The sequence below is a fragment of the Pan troglodytes genome, chromosome 10 (genome assembly GCF_028858775.2).
Source record: "Pan troglodytes isolate AG18354 chromosome 10, NHGRI_mPanTro3-v2.0_pri, whole genome shotgun sequence".
Classification (NCBI taxonomy): domain Eukaryota; kingdom Metazoa; phylum Chordata; class Mammalia; order Primates; family Hominidae; genus Pan; species Pan troglodytes.
In genome coordinates this window covers 138,091,706-138,113,727 of record NC_072408.2, presented here as the reverse complement: position 1 = coordinate 138,113,727, position 22,022 = coordinate 138,091,706, and the positions used below count along the sequence as shown (strand labels likewise).

General features: G+C 56.5%; 1 protein-coding gene, 1 long non-coding RNA gene and 1 pseudogene across 2 annotated transcripts; 2 read left to right on the top strand and 1 right to left on the bottom strand.

The window, feature by feature from the left end:
- Nucleotides 1-331: 331 nt before the first annotated feature.
- Nucleotides 332-4,845, top strand: LOC112205050 (uncharacterized). The gene is made up of 2 exons (XR_010148209.1): nucleotides 332-1,565; nucleotides 3,954-4,845. It is a non-coding gene; the product is annotated as an uncharacterized LOC112205050 (long non-coding RNA).
- Nucleotides 2,060-2,828, bottom strand: LOC107972208 (uncharacterized). The gene is given in 1 exon segment (XM_063786157.1): nucleotides 2,060-2,828. A coding segment is annotated over 1 exon segment (645 nt). The 5' UTR covers nucleotides 2,755-2,828; the 3' UTR covers nucleotides 2,060-2,109.
- Nucleotides 4,846-5,914: 1,069 nt separating the features above from the next.
- LOC134807525 (small ribosomal subunit protein eS6-like) lies at nucleotides 5,915-6,519 on the top strand (annotated as a pseudogene).
- The last annotated feature ends 15,503 nt before the right edge of the window (nucleotides 6,520-22,022 follow it).

Sequence of the window (22,022 nt, the reverse complement as noted above, 5' to 3'; positions counted from 1 at the left end):
ACCCACCCGCTGCTGGACGCACGGAGCCCGCCCTGGGCCTCCCTCCCCGGCTTCAGGTCCCCGCCTCGGCCCTGCCCACCTGGGGCTGCGCTCCCTGCAAGTCTGCGGCCCCCACGCGGCCCTCGGACCCGGCGCGGGTCTTCCGCGGACGCCTCCAGCCAGCTCCGGGTCCCTGCGCGGAGGACGCTAATTCGTGTCGTTAAGCGGGTGAAGCAGGTGTAGACAGAGATGCGTCCTGCCCTCCCCACCCGCTGCCCCCGCAGCAGCCACCGAGCCTCGACCGGCGGCTTCCGAATGCACAAAGTCCACGCTCCTGCCCAGGACCCTGAGTCAGGGCCCGTTCCACGCGCTGCCGCCGCCTCTAGGGCCCTGACCCCTCCCGGGCACACCGGGCCCGTCCCCGGAGGCGATGCTGGCCCCGGGTCTGCCCTGCGGTTCCCCCTCCCGCGCTGCTTCCTGCCCGCAGTAGGGGCCGCTCCTCACCGCGCAGGCCCCGCTCAGAGGCGCCGCAGAGCCGGAGAGGCCCCCGCGGCTGGAGAGGCCCTGCCGCCCCCCAGATGCCCCCGGGGCCCTGCCCGGTTCTTCCCTTCCCAGCCCCGACGCCTCTGGCTTCACCTCTTCCCTTCATTTCACGGATCCGCTTATTTCAGGGGAGCTCCAGGAGGGCAGGGATTTTGTCCGTTTCTTTCACTTTTGGATCTGCAGAGCCCAGGACAGCACCTGGCCCGTAGTAGGTGCCGCAAGAAACGCTTGTTGAAGGAAGGAAGGAACGAAGCCACGAGCATTGCAGGAGGATTAAATGAAAGATCAATTCACCGCACCTCACGGTAATAGGCACCCTGTTTCCTCCCAGCCCCGAGATTGGAGAGTTTGTTTTCATCCTCCTGTTGTCTGAACACAGCACAGAGCAATCCTGAGACACAGAGCAACGTGCCTTTCAAAATTTTTAATAAACATGGAATCTTGCTATGCTGGCCAGGCTGGTCTTGAACTGCTAGCCTCAAGCGATCCTCCCTCCTTGGCCTCTCAAAATGTTGGGATTATAGGCGTGAACCACTGTAACCAGCCTCAAGACAGGCTTTCTAAGACACAAGATTCCGCGTGTCAACTGTACCCATGGAAACCATTCCTTAGTTTATTGTCACCGCCATTCCTAACTCTGATGTGAAAATCCCTGCGTTCATCAACATAACGCGGTTAGGGTCACACTCATCACGGGGCCCCCATTGCCTCTGGCGCACCCCACAACTGACATCTGCGGGGCCTTCCCGCTAGGCTTCGAGTTTCAGCTTCCGCACCAGGCCTGCCTTTCTGCAGGGGCCAGGGTGGGGGTCCTGCGCTGATGGACCCTCTGAACCCCCACTGCTGCAGAGGGGCTGTTCCTTCCGTTACATCCCTTGTGCCCGAATCCACCCTGTGTCTTCTCTTTTCTCAGCAGGACATTTTAAAAGCCCAGACCCCTTCCTTGCAGAGCAAATGTCCAGGCTTCGGAGGTCACTGTCACATCCCAAGAACCCCCTTCACCAGGGGCCACTCTTGAGACTGGGCTGAAGCCCCCTGGAGAGGTGAGCTTGGTGAGCTCTGTAGGTTTAGGGAACTTTGAGGTTCACTGCCCTTAGGAGGGGAGCCCTCTCCGGTTCTCCGCAGTCCCCACCGTTCCCTATCGTCACCCCCGGGCACCTGCACTCCCACCGTTCTGCCTGGGCCTTGGGGGCATTTGAGCCCTGGGCCCATCCTGAGTTGGTTTGGAGGCTGGGCTGTGTGGAGCTGTGGAAGGCCCTGGGCATGTGGCCAGCTCACTGCTGGGAGCCTGGTTTTCTCACTGTCCAGCTGTGTGGCTCGGGGGCCCCCGTCTCTATGTCTCAGTGATGACAACACTGGCCGTGTGAGTCCTGGTGGGCCTTGAGTGGGTTCCTCTGCTCAGACGTGAGGTGCTTAGACCTCGCCCTAGCTCTGCCCTGTGACCTTGGCAGGTCACCCAGGGTCACTTTCCCATCGGAGTGGGGGTGGGGACTGGAACCAGCCACTCCCAGGTCCCTCCTCTGAGGTTGCTCTTGGCACTGGTCCTGGGGACAGGGCTGCAGGGGACTCTGGCCTCTCTCTCCCCTCTCAGTTCCACTTGCCTTTGTCCTGCTGCCTGAGATGAGGGCATGGACAGCCAGGTACAAGACGGGGCAGGCAACCTCGCAGTGGTGGTAACCCTGTGCGTGAACCCTGGGCCTGGCACGTGGACCTCCTGTGACCGTCCCCACAGGCCCGTGAGGCTGAGCTTGGCACTGCCCAAGCCCACACAGTCCATGCGTGGTGGAGCTGGGGTCCAGGCTGCCCACCAGGGCAGTGACTGCAATGGTGGCAGCAGGGGACGGTCACTGTCATGAGCTCAAGCCAGGCGCTGTGCTGATCTTGAGGGAGGGCTCCATGCTTCCCCTTCCCACAGCTGCAGTGAGGCCTAGGAGAGCGGGGTCAGCTGCAGGCTTGAGTCCTGGGGTGCCTCTGGGCTGACGGGCCCTGCCTGACCTGCTCCTCCAGTGCCCCAGCCCTGCCCCGCCCACGTCCCCTCCTCTCACTGCCCCCTGGCCCACTCCGCTGCAGTCTCAGTGCCTTCCCAGGCTTGGCATCATCTGATGGGAGGAAAGTGAGGGCCCCAGACTCTGTGTCATCCTGGCAGGACCCCTCCCCTCCCATGGCTTCGAGCCCATGAGATGGCCTTGGACAAAGCGGCAATGGGCCCTTCCTGAGACACAGTGTGGCCATCTACTGGGAAACTGCCCAGTGTGACTCTGATGACTGTGATGTGAATCCTACAGCAAAGTTGAGCAGTGCGCAACCTGGTCTACTACACCTGGCAGCCCCGGCTCCTCCTCCTCTGCCTCTTCCTGCTCCTTCATTCTCCCCCAGAGCTCTAATTGTCACTGAGATTTTATGTTTCATTTAACAAATGACTGTCTCCCCGCTTGAACAGAACCTCCATGGGGGGAGGGAAGAGTGTCTGTTGTATAAATAGTTGTATTTCAGTGCATAAAACAGTGCCTGCCTCAAAGGGAGGACTCAGTCAATATCTGTTGAATGAATGAATGAATAATTGCCTGGGTCAATGAATAAATGGCTGAATGAATGATTTCTCCTTTCCCTTGGCACTGTCTGGAGTCCCCAGGACAGGCATGGGCAGCAGTCGCTGGTCTGTGGCCTGTCCCACTGGACTTGGGGGTCTCATGCTTGGTCTGGGCGGAGATCACCCACCAGGCTCCCAGGTCGATCCTCTGCTCATGGGAAGCTGCGTCCGGCCCAGCTGCCGGGAGCTCACTGCAGCGTGGAGGGAAGAGCAGGGACGATCTGCGAGCGCCTGAACAGCGCACAGGAGCCGAGGAGCCGCTGCTTAAAATGCAGGCGTTGAGAGGTGTTTCGCCTCCTTTTTTGAGTTGAATATGAGATTTCCGAGCAGCCATGACGAGTTGGGGTGGTGGAAGTGGGGAGTCCGTTCCTCAGTCAGATGGAGGAGGGGGTCCCCTTGGATCTTCTCTCGGGGCTCGAACCCTGATACTTCAAGGTCTCTTCCCACCTGCCCTTGGTGGATCTGGAAAGCTCCTGGGAACAGGGTGGGTCCTCCTTGTTTTAAAGGTTGTAAGTTGAGAGCACCTCACATAACGGCCTGGGGCGGCTCTGACGGGCCTCAGTCTGCTTGTGATGTCACACAGGAAGCCCCTGGGGACTGGGCTGCTCAAGTCCTCCTGGGTCAGACCAGAGCACTGGGCCCCACGGGTTCCGCAGTGAGTCCAGCATCGTTTCCTGTGCAGTGACCCAGGCCGGGTCCCCGTGGGCTCTGACTAGGTGACAGTGGGACTCGGGGTTGGGGGGTTTGCTTGAGTCATGGTTTCACTGTCCACTGTGCTGGGGACCCCCAGGGGGATTTCTGGGGGATGCATTCACCTAATGCACTGGGGTTTCTCTTTCAGAACCACAACACCCTGGAAGGCAAGAAATGGGGAGCTGCATCCGCATCCACAGGGTCCCACCAGCCCGGAACATCCCCGCTGGCCTGGAATTCCACCCCACACACCCTGCTGATCCTGGGCCCGTCCCTGTGGCCAGGAGATGGAGTTCAGGGACTTCGCAGGCCTGGGCCACGCAACTGCCCTAGGAGCCTGGCATCAGGGAGCGGTGCTGTGTGCACCCCCAGGTCCACTGAGAGTAGGGAGGGGGCTTCCCCACGGGTAGGTGGGGATGGAGGCTGGTCTGAAGATCAGGAGACGGAGCCCCACCCCGCTTCGCAGGTGAGCAACAAAAGCTCTGAACGGTCAACTGAACTACTTAGGGCGACTGGCGGGAATCTAACCAGGTCTGCCTGACTGTGTGTCTGCCTGTGTGTCTCTGCTGTCTCTCTATCTGTCTGTCTGTCTGCCTGTCCATGTGTGTCTGTCTCTCATCTGTCCACCTATCTGCCTGTCTGTGTGTCTGTCCGTCCATCTGTGTGTCTGCCTGTCCATCTATCCGTCTGTTGTCCATCTCTCCATCTATCTGTCTGTCTGTCTGCCTGTCCATGTGTGTCTGTCTCTCATCTGTCCGCCTATCTGCCTGTCTGTGTGTCTGTCCGTCCATCCGTGTGTCTGCCTGTCCATCTATCCATCTGTTGTCCATCTCTCCATCTGTCTGTCTGCCTGTCTGTCTGCACAGCCCCTGACCTCACACTCAGGCTGCGTTTGCAGCAGCCGTTTCCCATCTAAGCATCCGTGTCCTCCTTGCTGAGTTGGAGGTAGGAAGTCACATTGACATTCTGTGTGTCTGTGAAGGTAAATAAAATTATAGACACAGGAGGAGCAGACCATCTGCTTCTTAGAGATAATGAAATGACTTCTGGCCATGAGTAAAGTGGACACACTGTCTCCGGGGTCAGCAACCCCCCTGCTGGGCCCCGGTCCCTTCTGTGTCCTGGGGTGTGAGGCTCCCAGGAGGCCATGCTTGGTAGAAAAGGGTCCTGTGAGTGGGCCGGGGCAGCCAGGAAGCCAGAGCCACCCAGGGAGTGCCATGTGGGCCACTTAATCATGGAACTCGCCACAGAGGGGCTGGAGGAGCTGCAGAAGAAATGGTGGGGCGGTGACCCCAAGTTAGGCATCAGCAGGAAGCCACTGCCATCCAGGGCTGCAGGGGCTGGGGAGGGGTGAGCACAGCCAGGGGCTGGGCGGCCAAGTCCAAGGCACCAGGCACAAGCATCCCTGTCCTCTCCCTGTGGAGCCACAGTGGCTGTGCTTAGTTCCTCCAGCAACGTGACGTGACGGCACAGTGAGACGTCGCCCACCAGGGAAGCCCACGGAGACTCAGCGCCCAGCGACTAGGGGGCTGGTCATGGGGGCACCTCTGCTTGGCGCGCACAGACATTCCAGGCCCCCAGAAGGAAACGGGCTCAGGATACCACGTGGTTTCCACAGTTTAGACACAGGAGCTCCTCGCTATTGAGGGAGGTTGTGTGTCTGCGCAGGGAACTGCTGCAGCCAGATTCCAAGACACCAGCCAAGGGCACCGTCACCAGCAGGCCTTTCCCAGGACCACCGTCTCAGGCCCGCCAGGTCACTCTTTCTGGGCACTTTCTCAGGAGGTTGCTCCAGCGCAGGATGGAAGCACAGAGAGTCCGGGGTTGTCACATGATCCTGGCTGAGTGTTTAGACCTCCAGAGAGGAGAGCACAAAGGCGGAACAGGAAGCCCAGAACTCCCTCCTGACAGAAACACCAACTCACAACAGCAAGGCCCAGAAGCCTTTCTGAGGCAGCTACAAAGCTCTGCGAATTGATACCAAGTGTAAGAAGGTGTAATCTCTGACACTGAGGACATAAAGCGGGGGGTTGTAGAAAGGATAGAGGTTTTGCATGCACTTGGAGTTGTTACCAGCTTAAGGTCAATTGTTATGAGATGTTTTATGCAGTCCCCATAGTAACCACAAAGAAAATATCAACAGAAGAGCTGCTTCAAGATGAAGCTGAACATCTTCCCAGCCACTGGCTGCCAGAAGCTCATTGAAGTGGACGATGAACGCAAACTTCGTAGTTTGTATGAGATGCCTGTGGCCACAGAAGTTGCTGCTGATGCTCTCGTGAAGCATGGAAGGGTTCTGTGGTCTGGATCAGTGGTGGGAACGACAAACAAGCCTTCCCATGAAGCAGGGTGACCCGACCCATGGCCATGTCCACCTGCTACTGAGTAAGCGGCATTCCTGCCATAGACCAAGGAGAACTGGAGAAAGACAGTGAAAACCTGTTCGCCGTTGCATTGTGGATGCCAATCTCGGCGTCCTCAACTTGGTTATTGTTAAAAAAAAAACATAGGAGAGAAGGACATTCCTGGACTGACTGATACTATGGTGCCTCGCTGCCTGGGGCCCAGAAGAGCTAGCAGAATCCGCAGACTTTTCAATGTCTCTAAACAAGACGACGTCTGGGAATATGTTGAAAACCCTTAAATGAAGAATGTAAGAAACCGAGGACCAAAGCACCCAAGACTCAGTGTCTTGTTTTCATTTTTTTTTTTTTCTATACAGAGTCTCACTCTGTCGCCCAGGCTGGAGTGCAGTGGTGCGATCTCGGCTCACTGCAACCTCCGCCTCCTGGGTTCAAGTGATTCTCCTGCCTCAGCCTCCTGAGTAGCTGGGACTATAGGCGCCCGCCACCACCCCTGGCTAATTTTTGTATATTTAGTAGAGATGGGGTTTTACCATGTTGGTCAGGCTGGTCTCAAACTCCTGACCTTGTGGTCCCCCTGCCTTGGCCTCCCAAAGTGCTGGCATTACAGGCGTGAGCCACCACGCCCGGTCAGTGTCTTGTTACTCCATGTGCCCTGCAGCACAAATGCTGGCATCTTGCTCTGAAGAAAACAGTGTACTACAAAAAATAAGGCAGAGGCTGCAGAATATGCTACACACTGGCCACGAGAATGCAAGAGGCCAAAAAAAAAAAACATCAGGAACAGACTGCCAGGAAATGCAGACTCTCCAGCGGTGAGCTCCTACTTCTAAGTCTGCATCCAGACAAAAACAAGATTTTTTGAGTAACAAATAAGATCAGACCCTTCCAAAAGAAAATACCTATAGAAGATACACCAAAGAAAATGAGAAAGAAATCAAAGCAGCTCAATACAAAAAAACAACAACAAAGAAACACAAAGAAAGGCAGCAAGAGAGGAAAAGAGGAACAAATAATTATAAGACAAACAGAAAACAATAAAATAGCAATAGTAAGTCCCTCCCCATCAGTCATTAATTTAAATATAAATGGGTGAAACTCCCCAGTCAAAAGACATAGAGTGGCTGAATGCATAATAAGATGCAGCTATATGCTGTCTACAAGACACTTTATATTATTTTATTTGTACAAATTCATGGGGCACATGTGAAATGTTGTTACACATATATAATGCATAGTGATCAAGTCAGGGTATAGGGTGTCCATCACCCAAGTACAATATACTTTTGTTAACTATGTTCACCCTATTCTGCTATCAAACATTGAATTTATTTTTTTATCTTACTGTTTTTTGTACCCTTCAACCAACTTTTCTTCATCCTTCCCCTATCCCCACTCACCCTTCCCAGTCTCTGTTATCCGTCTTTCCACTCTCTACCTCCATATGACTTTAGATATAAGGACATACACAGGTTCAAAATGAGAGAATGAACAAAGATACTCCATGCAAATGGTAAACAAAACAGAGCAGAGGTGGCCACATTCATGTCAGACAAAATAGACATCAAGTCAAAAACTGTCACAAGAGACAAAAAGGACTTTACACAATGACGAAAAGGTAAATTTACTGGGAAGATATAGCAATTATAAACACATATGGACCTATTAACAAAGCACACTAATATGTAAAACAAACTGACAGAACTGAAGGGAGAAGCACAGAAATGCAGCAGGTGGTTTCAATACCCCATTTCCAATAATGGATAGATCAGCCAGACAGAAGAACAACAGGGTGAGAGAAGACTTGAGCAACAGCATAGATCAATTGGGCCTGAGAGACACTGGATCCTTGGTGTCAGGGGAGATTCTCATCATCCCCCACTGCCTCCCTTTCCGGCAGCAGATTCGGGGTCTGCATGGCCCTGCAGGGGGGTTGAGTGTAGTCATGAATTTGGGAACCCTGAAGGGAGAATGTCATTGTCCTAAGGCTGGGAGACAGGCTGGGTGTGCAGGTGTGCATGTGGCATGTGTGTGTACAGGTGATCATATAGATGTGATGTGGGCATGTGTGTGCAGGTGTGTGTGCAGGTGTGTGTGCAGGTGTGTGTGCAGGTGTGTGTGGTGTGCACATGCATGTGTGTGGAGCTGAGTGGATGTTAGTGTGCACGTGTATCTGTGTATCCACATGGGTGTGTGGATGTGTGCATCTAGTATGCATGAATGTGCAGACGTGTTTTCATGTGCATATGTGTGTATGTGTGTGCATGGATGTGTTTTTGGTTGTGTGTATATGTGTGTACATGTGTCATGTGCCAGTGTGTATTTGAGAATGTGTGTACACACAGGTATATGGGATGTATGGATGTGAGTGTGCATGTGTGCATATGTGTGTACGTGTGTGTTATGAGTATTTGAGCATGCATGTGCACACGGGTACATGGGGTGTGTGGATATGAGTGTATGTATATGCGTGTACATGTGTTCTGTGCAGGTGTGTACTTAAGCATGTGTGCATAAGTGTGCACACATGTCTGTGGGATGTGTGTGTGAGTGCACATGTGTGTCTATGTGTGTGCATGGCATGTGTGTGGTGTACATCCGTGTGGGTGTGTAACTGTGTGCAGATGTGTGTTTCAGTGTGTGCGTGTGTGCACATGTGCATTTTGTTTAAAACTCAGGGGGAACCTGTGGTGAGAGGCGTCCCCACAGCAGGCTGCTCCCCACTGAGCTTACTCCAGAGGCCGTAGGCCTCTCGCTGGGGGAGGGGGGCTCAGGGCCTCGGCGGCAGAGGCCCAGGTCACATCAGGGTCACAGCACCAATGGGGCTGGGTGGATGTGGCTGCCAGTCCAGCTGGTGGGAGCTGGGTCACTGGGGAGCAGCCCCCAGCCTTGACTCTGACAGCCAACTGTGGCCGGGTGCACCCAGGGCTGCCGGGACTTCTGGTTCTCTAGGATGAGGTGGAAATCCAGGTTTTACCTGGAACATCCCAACTTTGAACTATTGGCAACAGACTCAGAATTTCACAGGACACCATATGGGCCACATGAAGCATCCCAGGCTGGGTGAAGCCCCCGCCCCACTGGCTTTCTCAGGACTAATGGTGGCAGCAGCTCACAGCCCTGAGGCAGGAGCCATCCGTGCTCAGGGTTTTAAGCGCTTTTTCTCATTTTGTGCTCTCCTGGGAGGTGCAATTTCGAGGTGATGGAAGCCAACAGAAGGGGTGACCTTGGGGGATTGGCCCAAGGTCACCCGGGCTCAGGGGCGGGGCCGGGATGGACTCTCCTGGACTTTGTGCTGTAGCCCCCCAGCACCTGCACTTCACTGCCTCCCTGTCTATTAATTCATAATGCTAATAATTATTAGCTTTGTCATCACCGTTATTGGACGCCAGTCCAGCGCTGCTTCTGGCAGGAAGGTCTGAGGTTGTGCAGGGAGGAGGGAGAGGTCTCTGTCTTCCTCCCTTCCCCACCCGCCTCCCCTGGAGAGCAGGAAACGGAACAAAGCGTCCCTGGGACTGGCTTGCACCTGCTCAGAACCTGAGGATGAGCTTAAAGCTTTCCTTGAGGAGCTTGAACCCTAGCTTGTCCTGCCGTGGTCAGCGTGGGGACCCTGCTGTCCACACCTCTGGGGACCCGTCCACGCAGGCATCTTTCTCTCTGTTCCAGGGGGACAGAGACCCTAGGCCTCTCCTCTGGGGTCTCTCACCACTTGGAGGAGAGGTGGGCTCCCCGTGAGCTCCCATCGGCCGCTGCTGTTGCTGGGCTGCCTGTGCCTTCCGTTTGAAGCTACAATTCACATTCCCGGTATCTGTGTACATTCCTGGTTCCAATGTCTTCTGCAGAAACTCCCCGCCCTGTAGTCTCCCTGCCTTGCTATGCTCTATTAGTGATCACCCACCATGACGGTGACAGGTTGCATTAAAGTCATGAAGAGCAGAGCTCCTTGTGAGTGGGTCCAGGATGCTCCACTTGGCTGGTGGATGGAGCAGCCGCAGTGCAGGACTTCCGGGGACAGCTGTCTCTTTTCTCAGGTCCTGGCTCAGCCTGGCTGCTGGGTGCCCCATTTCTGGACTTAACTTACCATGTGAGTCCCTAAGGGGCCTCTTCCAGGACTGTCCCAGATGAGAAGACCTCCTGGGCCCCTCCTCCCTCTCCCCAGGGCGACTGTGAGCTCCGTGGAGCCCAGGACGGCCCCACAGGTTTCCCTGCAGAGAACTGGGCAGAGTCTGACCTCCGCAGGCACCCTGGGCCCCTGACCATTTGACACTGCTCGCTCTTCTCCAGACGCTCATCCGACCTGAAGTCACAGGTGCTGGTGCCATGGCGACAGGTGCATAGCAACCCACACATTCTCCAGGCCAGGGCAGGTGGGTTTATTGCTCTTAGGCTGGGTTAGTGACGGCTGCACCCGGGACAGTCACAGTCGAAGCCGCCTCGAACACAGGGCCTGACCACCCAGGAGCAGCCACAGGAAGACAGCCCTGAGCTCTGTACAGATGACATGAGGTCACACATGGAGACGCGATGGCACCAGTGTCCCGAGCTCTGTACAGAGACATGAGGTCACACGTGGGGACACAATGGCACCAGTGTCCTGAGCTCTGCACAGAGGACATGGAGTCACGTGTGGAGACATGATGGCACCAGTGTCCCAGCTCTGTACAGAGGACATATGGTCACATGTGGGGACACGATGGCACCAGTGTCCCAAGCTCTGCACAGATGACATGAGGTCACATGTGGAGACACGAGGGCACCAGTGTCCCGAGCTCTGCACAGAGGACATGGGGTCACATGTGGGGACATGATGGCACCCACACCCCGGGCTCTGCACAGAGGACATGAGGTCACATGTGGAGACACGATAGTACCAGTGTCCCAGCTCTGCACAGAGGACACGCGTCACATGTGGGGATACAATGCCGTACGTGCCCCATCTGTGATCATTGTCACCTCCCAGGCACAGCCTCACTGAGGACAATGGAGTGGCCTGGGAGGACCATGCAGTCACCTCTGCACAGCCCATGTGGCTGGCAGCTGGAATGTGGGGTAGGTCAGATGAGAGCCACCCTGGGACCCAAATCCCCACAGGCCCCCAGACCCAATCCCCGATCACATAGAACAAGCCAGTAAGCGTGTGTCCCAGATAAGCCAACCGTGCTCTCCCCGCTTGGGATGTGGCTGCCTCACAGGGGTGGGTCCCAGGGGTTGACTTGGGTTGACCAGATGGACTCTGGAGCAGGGCAGCAACTCTGCTCTGGATGGAGTTCAGGGTTTGGTTGGAAGAAGCTGGAGCCAAGAGGTAACACTGGGAAGGGGGCTCCTGGGAGGGGCCGATGAGAGGGAGAGAAGCGGGAGGACATGTATCGCTGGGGTCCAGGAGCAGGGTCCTCACGGAATGCGGGCGGCCAGGAGCAGGAGGTGGGGCGGCGGCTGAGGGGCGTCTGCTGTGGATGATGGGGGCCCAGGGAGGAAGGAGGGAAACGTGGAGGGAAGGGGAGGACAGTGTTGAACCCTGAGCAGGGGGTGGAGGCCAGGGAGGGGCAGGAGAGGTGGGTCTCATGGGAGGAAAAAGGAAAGGGGAGGGGGAGGTGTGGGGTCTGGACTGTGGGACGTGGGCTGAGGGGCGGGAGCGTAGGGAGGGGACGCAGGGGTGCCTGACCTTCAGCTCCGTCCCTTGACCTGGCCGGGTGACGGGGCTCCAGAACCCAGAACCCACCTCCTGGGTGTGTCTCAGGGTAGCTTTGCAGCAGCGGGAGAGATTTAGGATCAGGTAAAAGGGTAGATTCACAGCGGGGTGTCAAAATAATCAACAAAAACGTCTTCAGTGGCATTAACAACAGTACCCAACCCCATGTGGTTGTATTATATTAGTATTGCCCATTATGATCGACAGCCGTGATGTGTCCACGCCATCTTCACAGGACTGCCTCATTCGCCCTCACAAGGCGATCGTGTCAATACGACAGTTATCTGCATTTTACAGGTGGGCAAACTGAGGCCTGAGCCGCACGGTTGTGAGTGTGGAATCCAGGCGCCGGCCTGCCCGACCTGGAGCTGAGCTCTTGCCTCTGACTGTTCCCAGGTTGGGGAGTCCTGCCCGCCTCTCCCAGGAAGCTCCAGCGCCCCCTTCCCCGAATCCCAGCCTGCAGAGCTTCTCTTCCAGACGCAGGTGCCACCGTTCGCGATGCTGGGAGCAGAGCCGCCCTGGTCCATGTCGGGAAAACCTCTCCGTCTTGGTCTCTCTGCACGCTCTCAGTCACAAGCAGGAAAACAGCCTCAGCATTAATCCTGGGCAATAAATTGCGGTAGACGCGCTGCAGGAAGAATCAGGGCCTGCCCCGTCTCAGCTCTGGGATTGGGGTCCTGAGTGATGGAGCAGACGGAAGCCCCCTTGGGAGTCCAGCGGCCTGGGTCGTTACTCCAGGACTGAAGTCCTCACGGATGAAAAGACTTAATTTTTCACTCAGGTGTGAAACAGACCGGGGCTTTCAGCCCTTCTTCTGCTGCGTGTGCATGACGGATGCCGGTCAAGTGTGCAGCAGACACACTCCTGGGGGCTGATGCAGACACTGACAAGCCCAGAAAGGTTCCACCGGGGAGTGAATAGAGACGGCAGCCCCTGAACACCAGGACGGACGGCTCTGCTGTGAAGGACTCACTACCCGGACACGAGGCTCCTCCCCAGCCCCTCCCCTGCCTCCCCTGGTGCTCTTGGCTCTCCCTGTGGGCTGCCCCTCCCCACATTCAGTCCCTGTGGGCCAGGTGGGACCCTCGCCTTTTTGTACACGTGAATCACGTGATTAGGGCCCACATAACAAACAGACATCCTCCCTAGGACAGCACTCTGTGGGGTATGGGTCACATGACCTCATCAGGGCCAATCGGAGCAAGATCAGGACCACTGCAGAAGCTACTGGGGAAGGCCCGTGCTCTTTCTTAAGCACAAGTGAGCTGGGAGGTGCTGCAGCATTGATGGAGTCACAGCCAGAGGGGATTCTGGGGCTCCCAGGGGACAGTGTGTGGGGCCTGAGATGGAAGCAGCACAGGAAGGAAGAGCTGAGAGCCAGAGAGAGAGAGAGAGCAGGAGAGAGCCGGGGGGGTTGGGGGGGTGGAAAGAGAGAGAGAGAGAAGGAGTGAGAGAGAGAGGAGAAAATTGGGTGGGAGAGAGAGAGCAGGAGACAGCAGGGGGAGAGAGACAGAGAGAGAAAGAGAGAGAGAGCAGGAGACAGCAGGGGGAGAAAGAGAGAGAGAGGGGTGGAATTTGTGACAGAGAGAGAGAGAGAGAACTTCCTGGAGATGTATCTAGATACCAGAACCAGAACTAGGCCAGAACCAGCTAGAATAATCTAGATTTCTTCACTATGTGAGCCAACACATTCCCGGGCATCTGCTGATTGGCATCAGGGTTTCTGATGCTCTGCAGAGAACTGCTCCCAGCTGTTTGCCCTCTCCTGACTGTGGACAGCCAAGCCAGGCATTTGTCCTGCCAGCTGTGACCCCAGCCCTCCTCTCTGGTGACACAGCGCGTCTGAATGTAGCAAGGGGGAAGTCACCCACCATCAATTACTCTAATGACCTTTTATTTATTAAAAAGTAAAACATTCCCAACCTGTGACGCCTGGGTATTTGGAAAAACATTACTTGTCACACCACAGAAAACCGTGGTGACACAAAGGTGTGCCTCAGCGCCGTGGAGAAGAGCAGAGCGAACCCGGCTCTAGTGCTGGGCTCTGGCGCTGCCGTGAGCACGTGCTCACCACACGTCCTTGTTGTCTTCTCCGGGGAGAGCCCTGACTTATCCGAGGGAGCCACATGCCCTTCTATCCTGCTGGTTAGGACATAAATGTCCTTGCTGCACCCGGGGCTGCCTCTGTGGTGACGATGACGCCGAACCTCGGGTGGGGGAGGGAGGCTCGGAAGGGCCTGTGTCCCGAAGCCTGGACCTCCCGGCGCCCTGCCTGTGGGTTAGTTTCTGCATTAGTTGCTGATGTCTGTCCCTGGCACTTCCCACCAAGAGCCTGAACCTGCACACCTGGGCTCAGTCCCCAAGACATGGGCCGCACGGCACCTGCCAGGGCTTCTGGGTTGAGATGGTTGCAGTGGACACCAGGAGAGTCGTGGGTGACAGTCGAGAAACTGCCCAAGAACAATCGCTCAATCCCACTGGTTTAATCATACACTAAAAGCCTTGTCATTGAAAGAGGGTGACATCAGGTAGGGGTTCCCCTCCCCTCCCCTCCCTGGGAAGGGAGCGCGGAGCTCACTTGTGGGTGCTGGATCCTCATGGCCTCCTCTGCTTCTAAAGGACGGGGGAGGCAGGAGAACAGGTGAGGCCCAGACTGGGGTGGGAGGAAGGTGGAGCTGACCCCATGGCCTCCAGGGGACGGGGCGGTGAAGAGGTGGGGCCTAGGCTAGGGGAGGAGGAAGGTGGAGCTACCCGATGGCCTCCAGGGGTGATGGGCAGGTGTCTCTGGGATACCCCTTCCCACAGGCAGCCACTGGACTAACCCGAGGAGAGGGGAGGGGAGCGGAGGGGAGGGGAGAGGAGAAGAGAGGAGAGAAGAGAAGAGAATGCTCTGCCCCAGGAGGCGACGGGGGGTCAGGACCAGATGTGGAGGGAGCCCCAGGAGGGAAGCGCTCAGCCCCAGCGAGGCCGGAGTGTCCTTGTCGTCTGTAACCGAGTTCCTTCTCATCCAGCATGTCTGGGCTGGGGCACCCTTGACAGAACCACACGGGGTGTTGTGTTGTGGTGCTGCGGTCATGGCGTTGTGGTGTGTTGTGTGGTTGATGCTGTGTTGTGATGTCATGGTGCGGTGTGTGGTGGTGTTTTGAGTTATGTTGTTGGTGTGGTGATGTGGTGTGTGGTGAATATTGTTGATGTTGATGTTGTGTTACGTTGTGGTGTGCTGTGGTGTGTGGTGCAGTTTGGGGTTGTTTTCATGGTGTAATGTGTGGTGTATATGGTTGTAGATGTTCTTGCTGTTGTATTGTGTTGTTGTGTTATCTTGATGCACTGGTGCTGATGGTGTGGTATGTGGTGTTGTTTTGTGTTATGTTGTGGTATGGTGCTGGTATTGTATGGTTGTAGCTGTTGTATTGTGTTGTTATGTTGTTGGTGTGCTGTGTCTCTGTCCACACTGGGCAGATGGTCCTGGGGACACTCCTGGAACCCCCCGGCTCCTGACATTCCCAGCCTCTGCTCTTGGGAACGGTCCAGGCTGGACCTGGTGTGGGACAGAAGCCAAGTCTGTGCCAGTCTTCAGCGGGACCACCCTTAGGGTGAGCACGTTCCCCTGGAGAGCCTCGTCTTTGTCTGTGGATTTCTGGGTGGGGCCGTGCCTGGTGCTAGGAGGTGAGCAGGGCCCAGGCCTGGGGACAGCTCTGGGTCCCCACCACCTTCGTCCCACCCATGGGCTCCAGAGCTTCTCTCCTGCACCGATGGGTCAGCGGCCGCCACCTCGATTTCTACATCTCCGCTCCAGAGCCCAGTCCTTCAGCGTGTAGATGAGAAAATCAATGCCCAGGTCTTGGAAGAGTTGAAGAGAAAGCCTATTGCGTGTCAGAACATGTTAAGTCTCCCTCCAAATGGAGCTGCAATGGGGCACACTCCTGACGGCCAAGACTTCATCTTCAGGCACTTCTTCCAGCACCCCTCTAGAAGAAGACGGCAGAGCTGCCCAGGCCCCAGCTCTGCTGAGGGCTGAGGGTGGGCTGCGGCCAGGGCAGGTCCTCAACTGAGCGAGGCGGGGAGCCCCTGAGTCTGGAAACAGCCTTTCAACGTCATCGAGGGCATTGTTGTGTCATCCTCAATGTAGATAATGACAATGACGCTGGCAGCTGCTTCGCTCCTTCCAGGCACTCTGGAAGCGCCATTTCTAATCCCCTCCCCAGAGCCCACAGGCTGGGACTCTGAGACCTGTTCCTTCTTTACCAAACCTCTCTCTTCCGCAGCGGGAGGCTGGGATGTCGGGCAGCATCCTCCTTGTGGGGCTGACGTCGAGGATGGTGACAACGACACTGAGCTCACTGCGTGGCCAGCAGGGATCTTAGCAGACCCAGACACCTGGGTGCAAGCAAGCCTGGCTCTCCATCTCCCTCCCAAGTACCCCAGGAACGCTACCCAGGAACGCTACCCAGCTTTCTGTGCCTGTTTCCTGCTCTGTAGAATGGGAATCACAACAGTGGCACTGTCCCAGTTAGGGCGAGGCTGCTGGAGCCACCCCAGCACTCAGCTTTGTGACTTAGGTGGGTCTCTCACTCGAGTCTGGCGCAGATGCATCTGATGGTCAGCAGCTCCCTCCACGCCCAGAGGCCCTGCAGTCAGGCTGCAAAGATCTTGAAATTCTTAATTTTATGTTTGAATTTGTGCTTTGTAAGTGAAGTTCAATGGAGCTTGCCCTGGGGGCTTGGAACCCTGGGTCTCTCAGTTCCCCCTCCCTACTCACTGAACGCTGAGGCCCCAGCCCTGTCCAGCCTCCCCTCATGCAGTGACCAGGCCAGTCGAAGGAGGCCGTATCCCACCTCCATCCCTGGCAGGGGTCTGGGCCGGGCACCAGGAGGGTTGGAGTTGGCGTGTGCCATGTGGCAGCAGAGGGTCCATCCGCGCCCCACACTGGTGGGCTGGTGCTGGTCCCTGCATCTCTCTTGAGGACACCTGCCATGTATTCCCGCCTATTAAGTGCCTAGAACTGGGCTAGGTCTCCTGTTGCCTTGTTCCATTTCATACTCACCCTCCAGGGGCACAGATGCACCTGCATGACACCAGGGACGCCTGGGGCTCAATCCCAGGTTTCCCAGACTCTAAAGCCCATGCATCAACCTGCACCAGACACTGCCTCTGAGTCCAGGAGGGTTGAGGGACGAGGACTCCAGACCTCGAGGCTCCAGCAACCCGGGGGACCCCACGGAGCTGTGTCAGTTGCCCCAGACCCCTCTCGTGGTCCTACTGCCCCAGGCCTCAGAAGGGAACAGGCACCACAGAAACACTGCTGACACCGTTGGTGTGTCCCCTGACTACCCCTGGAGAGGGCCCGACTGGGATTCAGCACCCAGACTGTGCAGGGAAACATCTCCTCACAGGAAAGGAAATCTCCATTTCTACCAATGGACATTCCGTGCAAGTCACCCTGAAAATTCATGGCGGAAGGTCTGCTCCAAAACCGATTTCCCGCTCCGTAGCTCTGCCTTTGGAGAATCTCACATAAATAAGGAATGAGGTGCAGATGTGGAAGGAAAGAGAGACTCCGTGATCCTAAGAGGAGGGAGCTGGAAGCTGGGAGATGGAGAAAGAGGGCAATAAGAAAATCAGAGGTGCATAGCCCCCAGCCGCTCTCCAAAATCCCATCGCGGTGATGCTGGTTGAGGGGATGGCACTGTCCTCATATGACCTCCAGATTTAAGCACAGAGTCTGTGTCCCTGATGCTGAGAGAGTCTGTGTCCCTGATGCTGAGGCCACAGGTAATGACTTGTGGGCTCCTCCTATCGGGCAGGACCCGCCCTGTGACACCTGTGCCCATTTTCCAGGTACCTGAGGCACAGGAGGCTGAAGGAGACTCAGAGCTAACTCCTTGCCCCCCAGCCCTGCTAGACACAGCGTGGCCCCTGCAAACTGTGAAGTGCAGCGCGCCCCAGCAGGTGGTGGGAGCGCCTTTGCTACCCTCATTGGCTTCTGCTCCCCGTGAGGTGAGGGGCCGACACTCCTTTCTCTAGAGCCCCCTGCAGACCCTGATGGGTCAGGGCCTCCTGCGCTGGGGGCTCTGGGAGCATCTGGGGCTGTCGGAGCCGGTAGAGCCTACAAAAGGCTGAGCCTCCCTCCACCCCTGCCTTTCATTAGAAAATCCGAACAGCCACATATTTCATTTGAGAAATAAATATTCATTAAAACCACATAATATGGATGTATGGCTGTATTTGAGGGGAAATTAAAGGAATAAATAACCCATAAGTCTTTGAATGTGTTGTCCTTAGGTAGAAATGTCTCCAGGTTTTCTATGGCCACCTACTGAATTATTTAAGTTAGTTAAGCTTAGATGTTAAGAAATAGTCAAAATGGTCCTAGTTCCAGCATTCTTATTTCTTATAAGATCAAAGGTTTATGCAAAGCATATGGATTGATTGCTCTAATGAGAGTTCAGTAAAGTTGGGGCAAATAACATTTTTAAGCAAATTTCAGGGAGATTCTGCAAATCTCTAACATAAATCACCAAGGCGCTCAGGGGAACAGATGGCCACCTCATCTTCCCCAGCCTGATGTGGCCCTGGGATGGGAGCAGTCACTGCAGGTTTGCACCCTTGGAGCACTGGGGAGTTTCACTGAAGTACCAGGAAGAGGAGTTCTGAGCTGAATCCTGGGTTCCCGTGGGGTCAGAGCAGCCTCCCTGGAGGGGGCTCTTGTCTGCAAATTGCAAGTGCAGCCCTGCCTGCCTAACCCCCGACCCCAGGCAGAGACTCCTAAAGGGCAGCACTGGATGGGAGGTGGGGGTGGGTGGAAAATGGCTTTCACCCCCGGGAGAGCTCATTCATGGGTGTCAAGCTCACAGGCCCCTGGAGGGTTTCCAGGATCAGGCGCCTGAGGGGTCCTGAGCCTCATGTCAGACAGAGCCCGCTCCCCACCCTGATGGAAGTGACTCCCAGCAGGAGAAAGCCTGGCCATAGGCCCACAGAGCCCAGACACCCCCTCCTTCTAACTCATGCGGGTCTGGAGGCCTTGGGGTCTCGCCCACACCCCACGGGCTGCAAGCAGCACCTGCCCGTGTCCTCCAGTTACCCCCCAAGGATGCGGCTTCTGGGGGATGCCCTCCTCTGAGGCTCCCCCTGAGCAGAAGCCCTGTGTGAAGCTGCTCCTGCTGGCTCCCCTCCCCCATCACTCAAGGCCCCTCTAAGAGGCTGGGAGGGTCCTGGGTGGAAGGGGACAGAGCTCGGTTGAAGAGAAGACCCTGGCCTCTGGGGAGGAGCTCCGCTCCCTTCCCCTCTCCCTCTCCCCACACTGTGGGTGCCCTGAGGAGCTGGTGGTTGTTTCAGGGCTTGTGAAACTTTGGACTGATCCCCTCTGCCCCGGTCCTGGAGCGGATGGTCCTAGGGGCCTTTGTAGCTGTTTCAGGATCGACCAGACCATCCGTGTCTCTGCCCTGAGGCTGTCAGACAGATGGGCAGCAGCACCTTGAGGCTGTGCTGTGGCTCCTGCCTGAGGGTGACCACGCACGTGCTACTGTGAGCTATGGCGAGAGAGTCCGGCTTGGAGCTGCCGACCACCCCTAAGAACACACCCCAGCTGCCAGCCCCGAAAAGCGAACAAGTGACCACAGGGATCCCAGCCCGTTTTCCGTTTGCTGTGGACACATGTCTCTCATTGTGGCATCCACATCAGGGAGCTGTCAGGGCAGTGGGACCTGACAGAGGGGCTGGATCAGGGTGCATGGGTGCTCTCACATGCTGGGTGACAGTACACCGAGTGACCTTGCTGGGTGCTCTCATGGGCTGGGTGACAGTACACCGAGTGACCTTGCTGGGTGCTCTCATGGGCTGGGTGACAGTACACCGAGTGACCTTGCTGGGTGCTCTCATGGGCTGGGTGACAGTACACCGAGTGACCTTGCTGGGTGCTCTCTTGGTCTGGGTGACAGTACACCGAGTGACCTTGCTGGGTGCTCTCTTGGGCTAGGTGACAGTACACCGAGTGACCTTGCTGGGTGCTCTCATGGGCTGGGTGACAGTACACCGAGTGACCTTGCTGGGTGCTCTCACATGCTGGGTGACAGTACACCGAGTGACCTTGCTGGGTGCTCTCACATGCTGGGTGACAGTACACCGAGTGACCTTGCTGTACCTCAAAACCTAAGCACAACCATCAAAGCTACAGCTACAACAGCCACACAAAAATCAGCCAGACAGGTCCTCTGGTTCCTGCCAAGACAGAGCAGTGCCGCCCTCCTGGCTCCTCCCTTTCACGACAAAATATCCTGGGCATCACTCAACAAGTGCGGGAAGACTCTGAAACCCGGGGAAAAGGCAAACCTGGGGCCTCGGACAGAAGGAACCACAGGCCTGAAGTCCTCTGGGCTCCAGCTGCTGCCTCCCTCACGGGCCTCCCCCATCTCCGCCCTGCAGCCGTGGGGCAGAGCAAACCCCCTGGGCCCACTCAAATCAGGTGCCAGGCGACCATTCGGGCAGCTCAGATGGGAACAATTAGAGGTGAAAGGAGGCTCTGCCAAATGTTTGACTTTTGCATGCTACTCAGCTGTAATTGTTAGATCCACATTTATAATGCAAGGAGAGAAGAGAGTTCTCACCCTGAAGCCTGGAGTCTGCTGCTCCCCAAGGCAGAGCGCCCACTGGGGCTGGGGTTCAGGAAGCCAGTGCTTTGCTATTCCAACTGCAGGGTGTGCTCTGAGGCAGGAGGCCTGCTTTGCGTTCTGGAAACCTCTGAGCTTTTCTACAAAGGAGCTCAATTCCTCTTTCCTGATGTCCCAACTCCTCCTCCTCCTGCAGCTGAAGCTGGAAGTTACAGCAGCAGAGCACAGGCAACAAGCCCTGCGTGACTCAGGACTGGTGTCCCGAGTCCTGGGCTGGGCTGGAGGTGACCCCACAGCAGAGCAGAGGCTACACTGGTGTCCCGAGTTCTGGGCTGGGCTGGAGGTGACCCCACAGCACAGCAGAGGCTACACTGGTGTCCCGAGTCCCCGGGCTAAGCCAGAGGTGACCCCACAGCAGAGCAGAGGCTACACTGGTGTCCCGAGTCCCGGGCTAGGCTGGAGGTGACCCCGCAGGAGAGCAGAGGCTACACTGGTGTCCTGAGTCCCCAGGCTGAGCTGGAGGTGACCCCACAGCACAGCAGAGACGACACTGGTGTCCTGAGTCCCCAGGCTGAGCTGGAGGTGACCCCACAGCACAGCAGAGATGACACTGGTGTCCTGGAGGTGACCTGCAGAGCAGGATGCTGAGGCCCCGGGGAGGCCACGCCCACACTCAGGGCTGCGTCTCCAGTGCCGCTCACCAGGTGACGGGTGCAAGTGCGAGCAAGGATGACACAGCTTCTGCCCCACGGTGGGCCCTGAGTTCATGGGGTGGGGACAGTGCTAAGGACAGGAGCTGTGGGAACAGAGGCGGCCTCCTGACCACGGATGCTGGCCCTAACTCCCTTCCCCCTGGAAAAGGAGAATATCTTGGGCCCCCAAAATCACTCAGGAAAAGTCAAGCTAGGAACTGCTCAGGCAAACGTGCCCCATTCTATTCAAAGCCACTCCTCGGCTCCCTGAGATAGATGCATATCTGATCTGCCTCCTTGGGAAAGGCTAATCAGAAACTCCAAAGAATGTAACCATTTGTGTCTAACCTACCTGTGACCTGGAAGCCCCCTCCCCACTTCGAGTCTTCCCGCCTTTGCTTCCAGTTGTGCCATCTTTCCAGAAGGAACCAATATACTTCTTACCCATATTGACTAATGTCTCATGTCTCCCTAAAATGTGTAAAACCAACCTGTGCCCGACCACTTTGGGCACATGTCATCAGGACCTCCTGAGGCTGGGTCCCGGGCGCGTCCTCAACCTTGACAAAATAAACTTTCTAAATTAACTGAGACCTGCTTCGGATTTTCTAGGTTCACACCCCAGACACGGGCAGGTCCCTTCCCATGGGCAGAGGACGCAGCCAAAGGGAGAGCAGAGAGCCCACCAGCCTCCCTCCCAGGGCCCCAGACCAGATCTGCCCCACCTGCCAGCCTTTGGGCTCAGACCCCTGAGGGCAGCTCATGGGGTCCCCAGCTGGGGTCCTCAGGGCCAGGCTGTGGGAAAGAGCTGGAAGCCCTAGCCGTGGGCGCTGAAGTTCCGTCCTGGAGAAAGGGGATTTGTTCTCA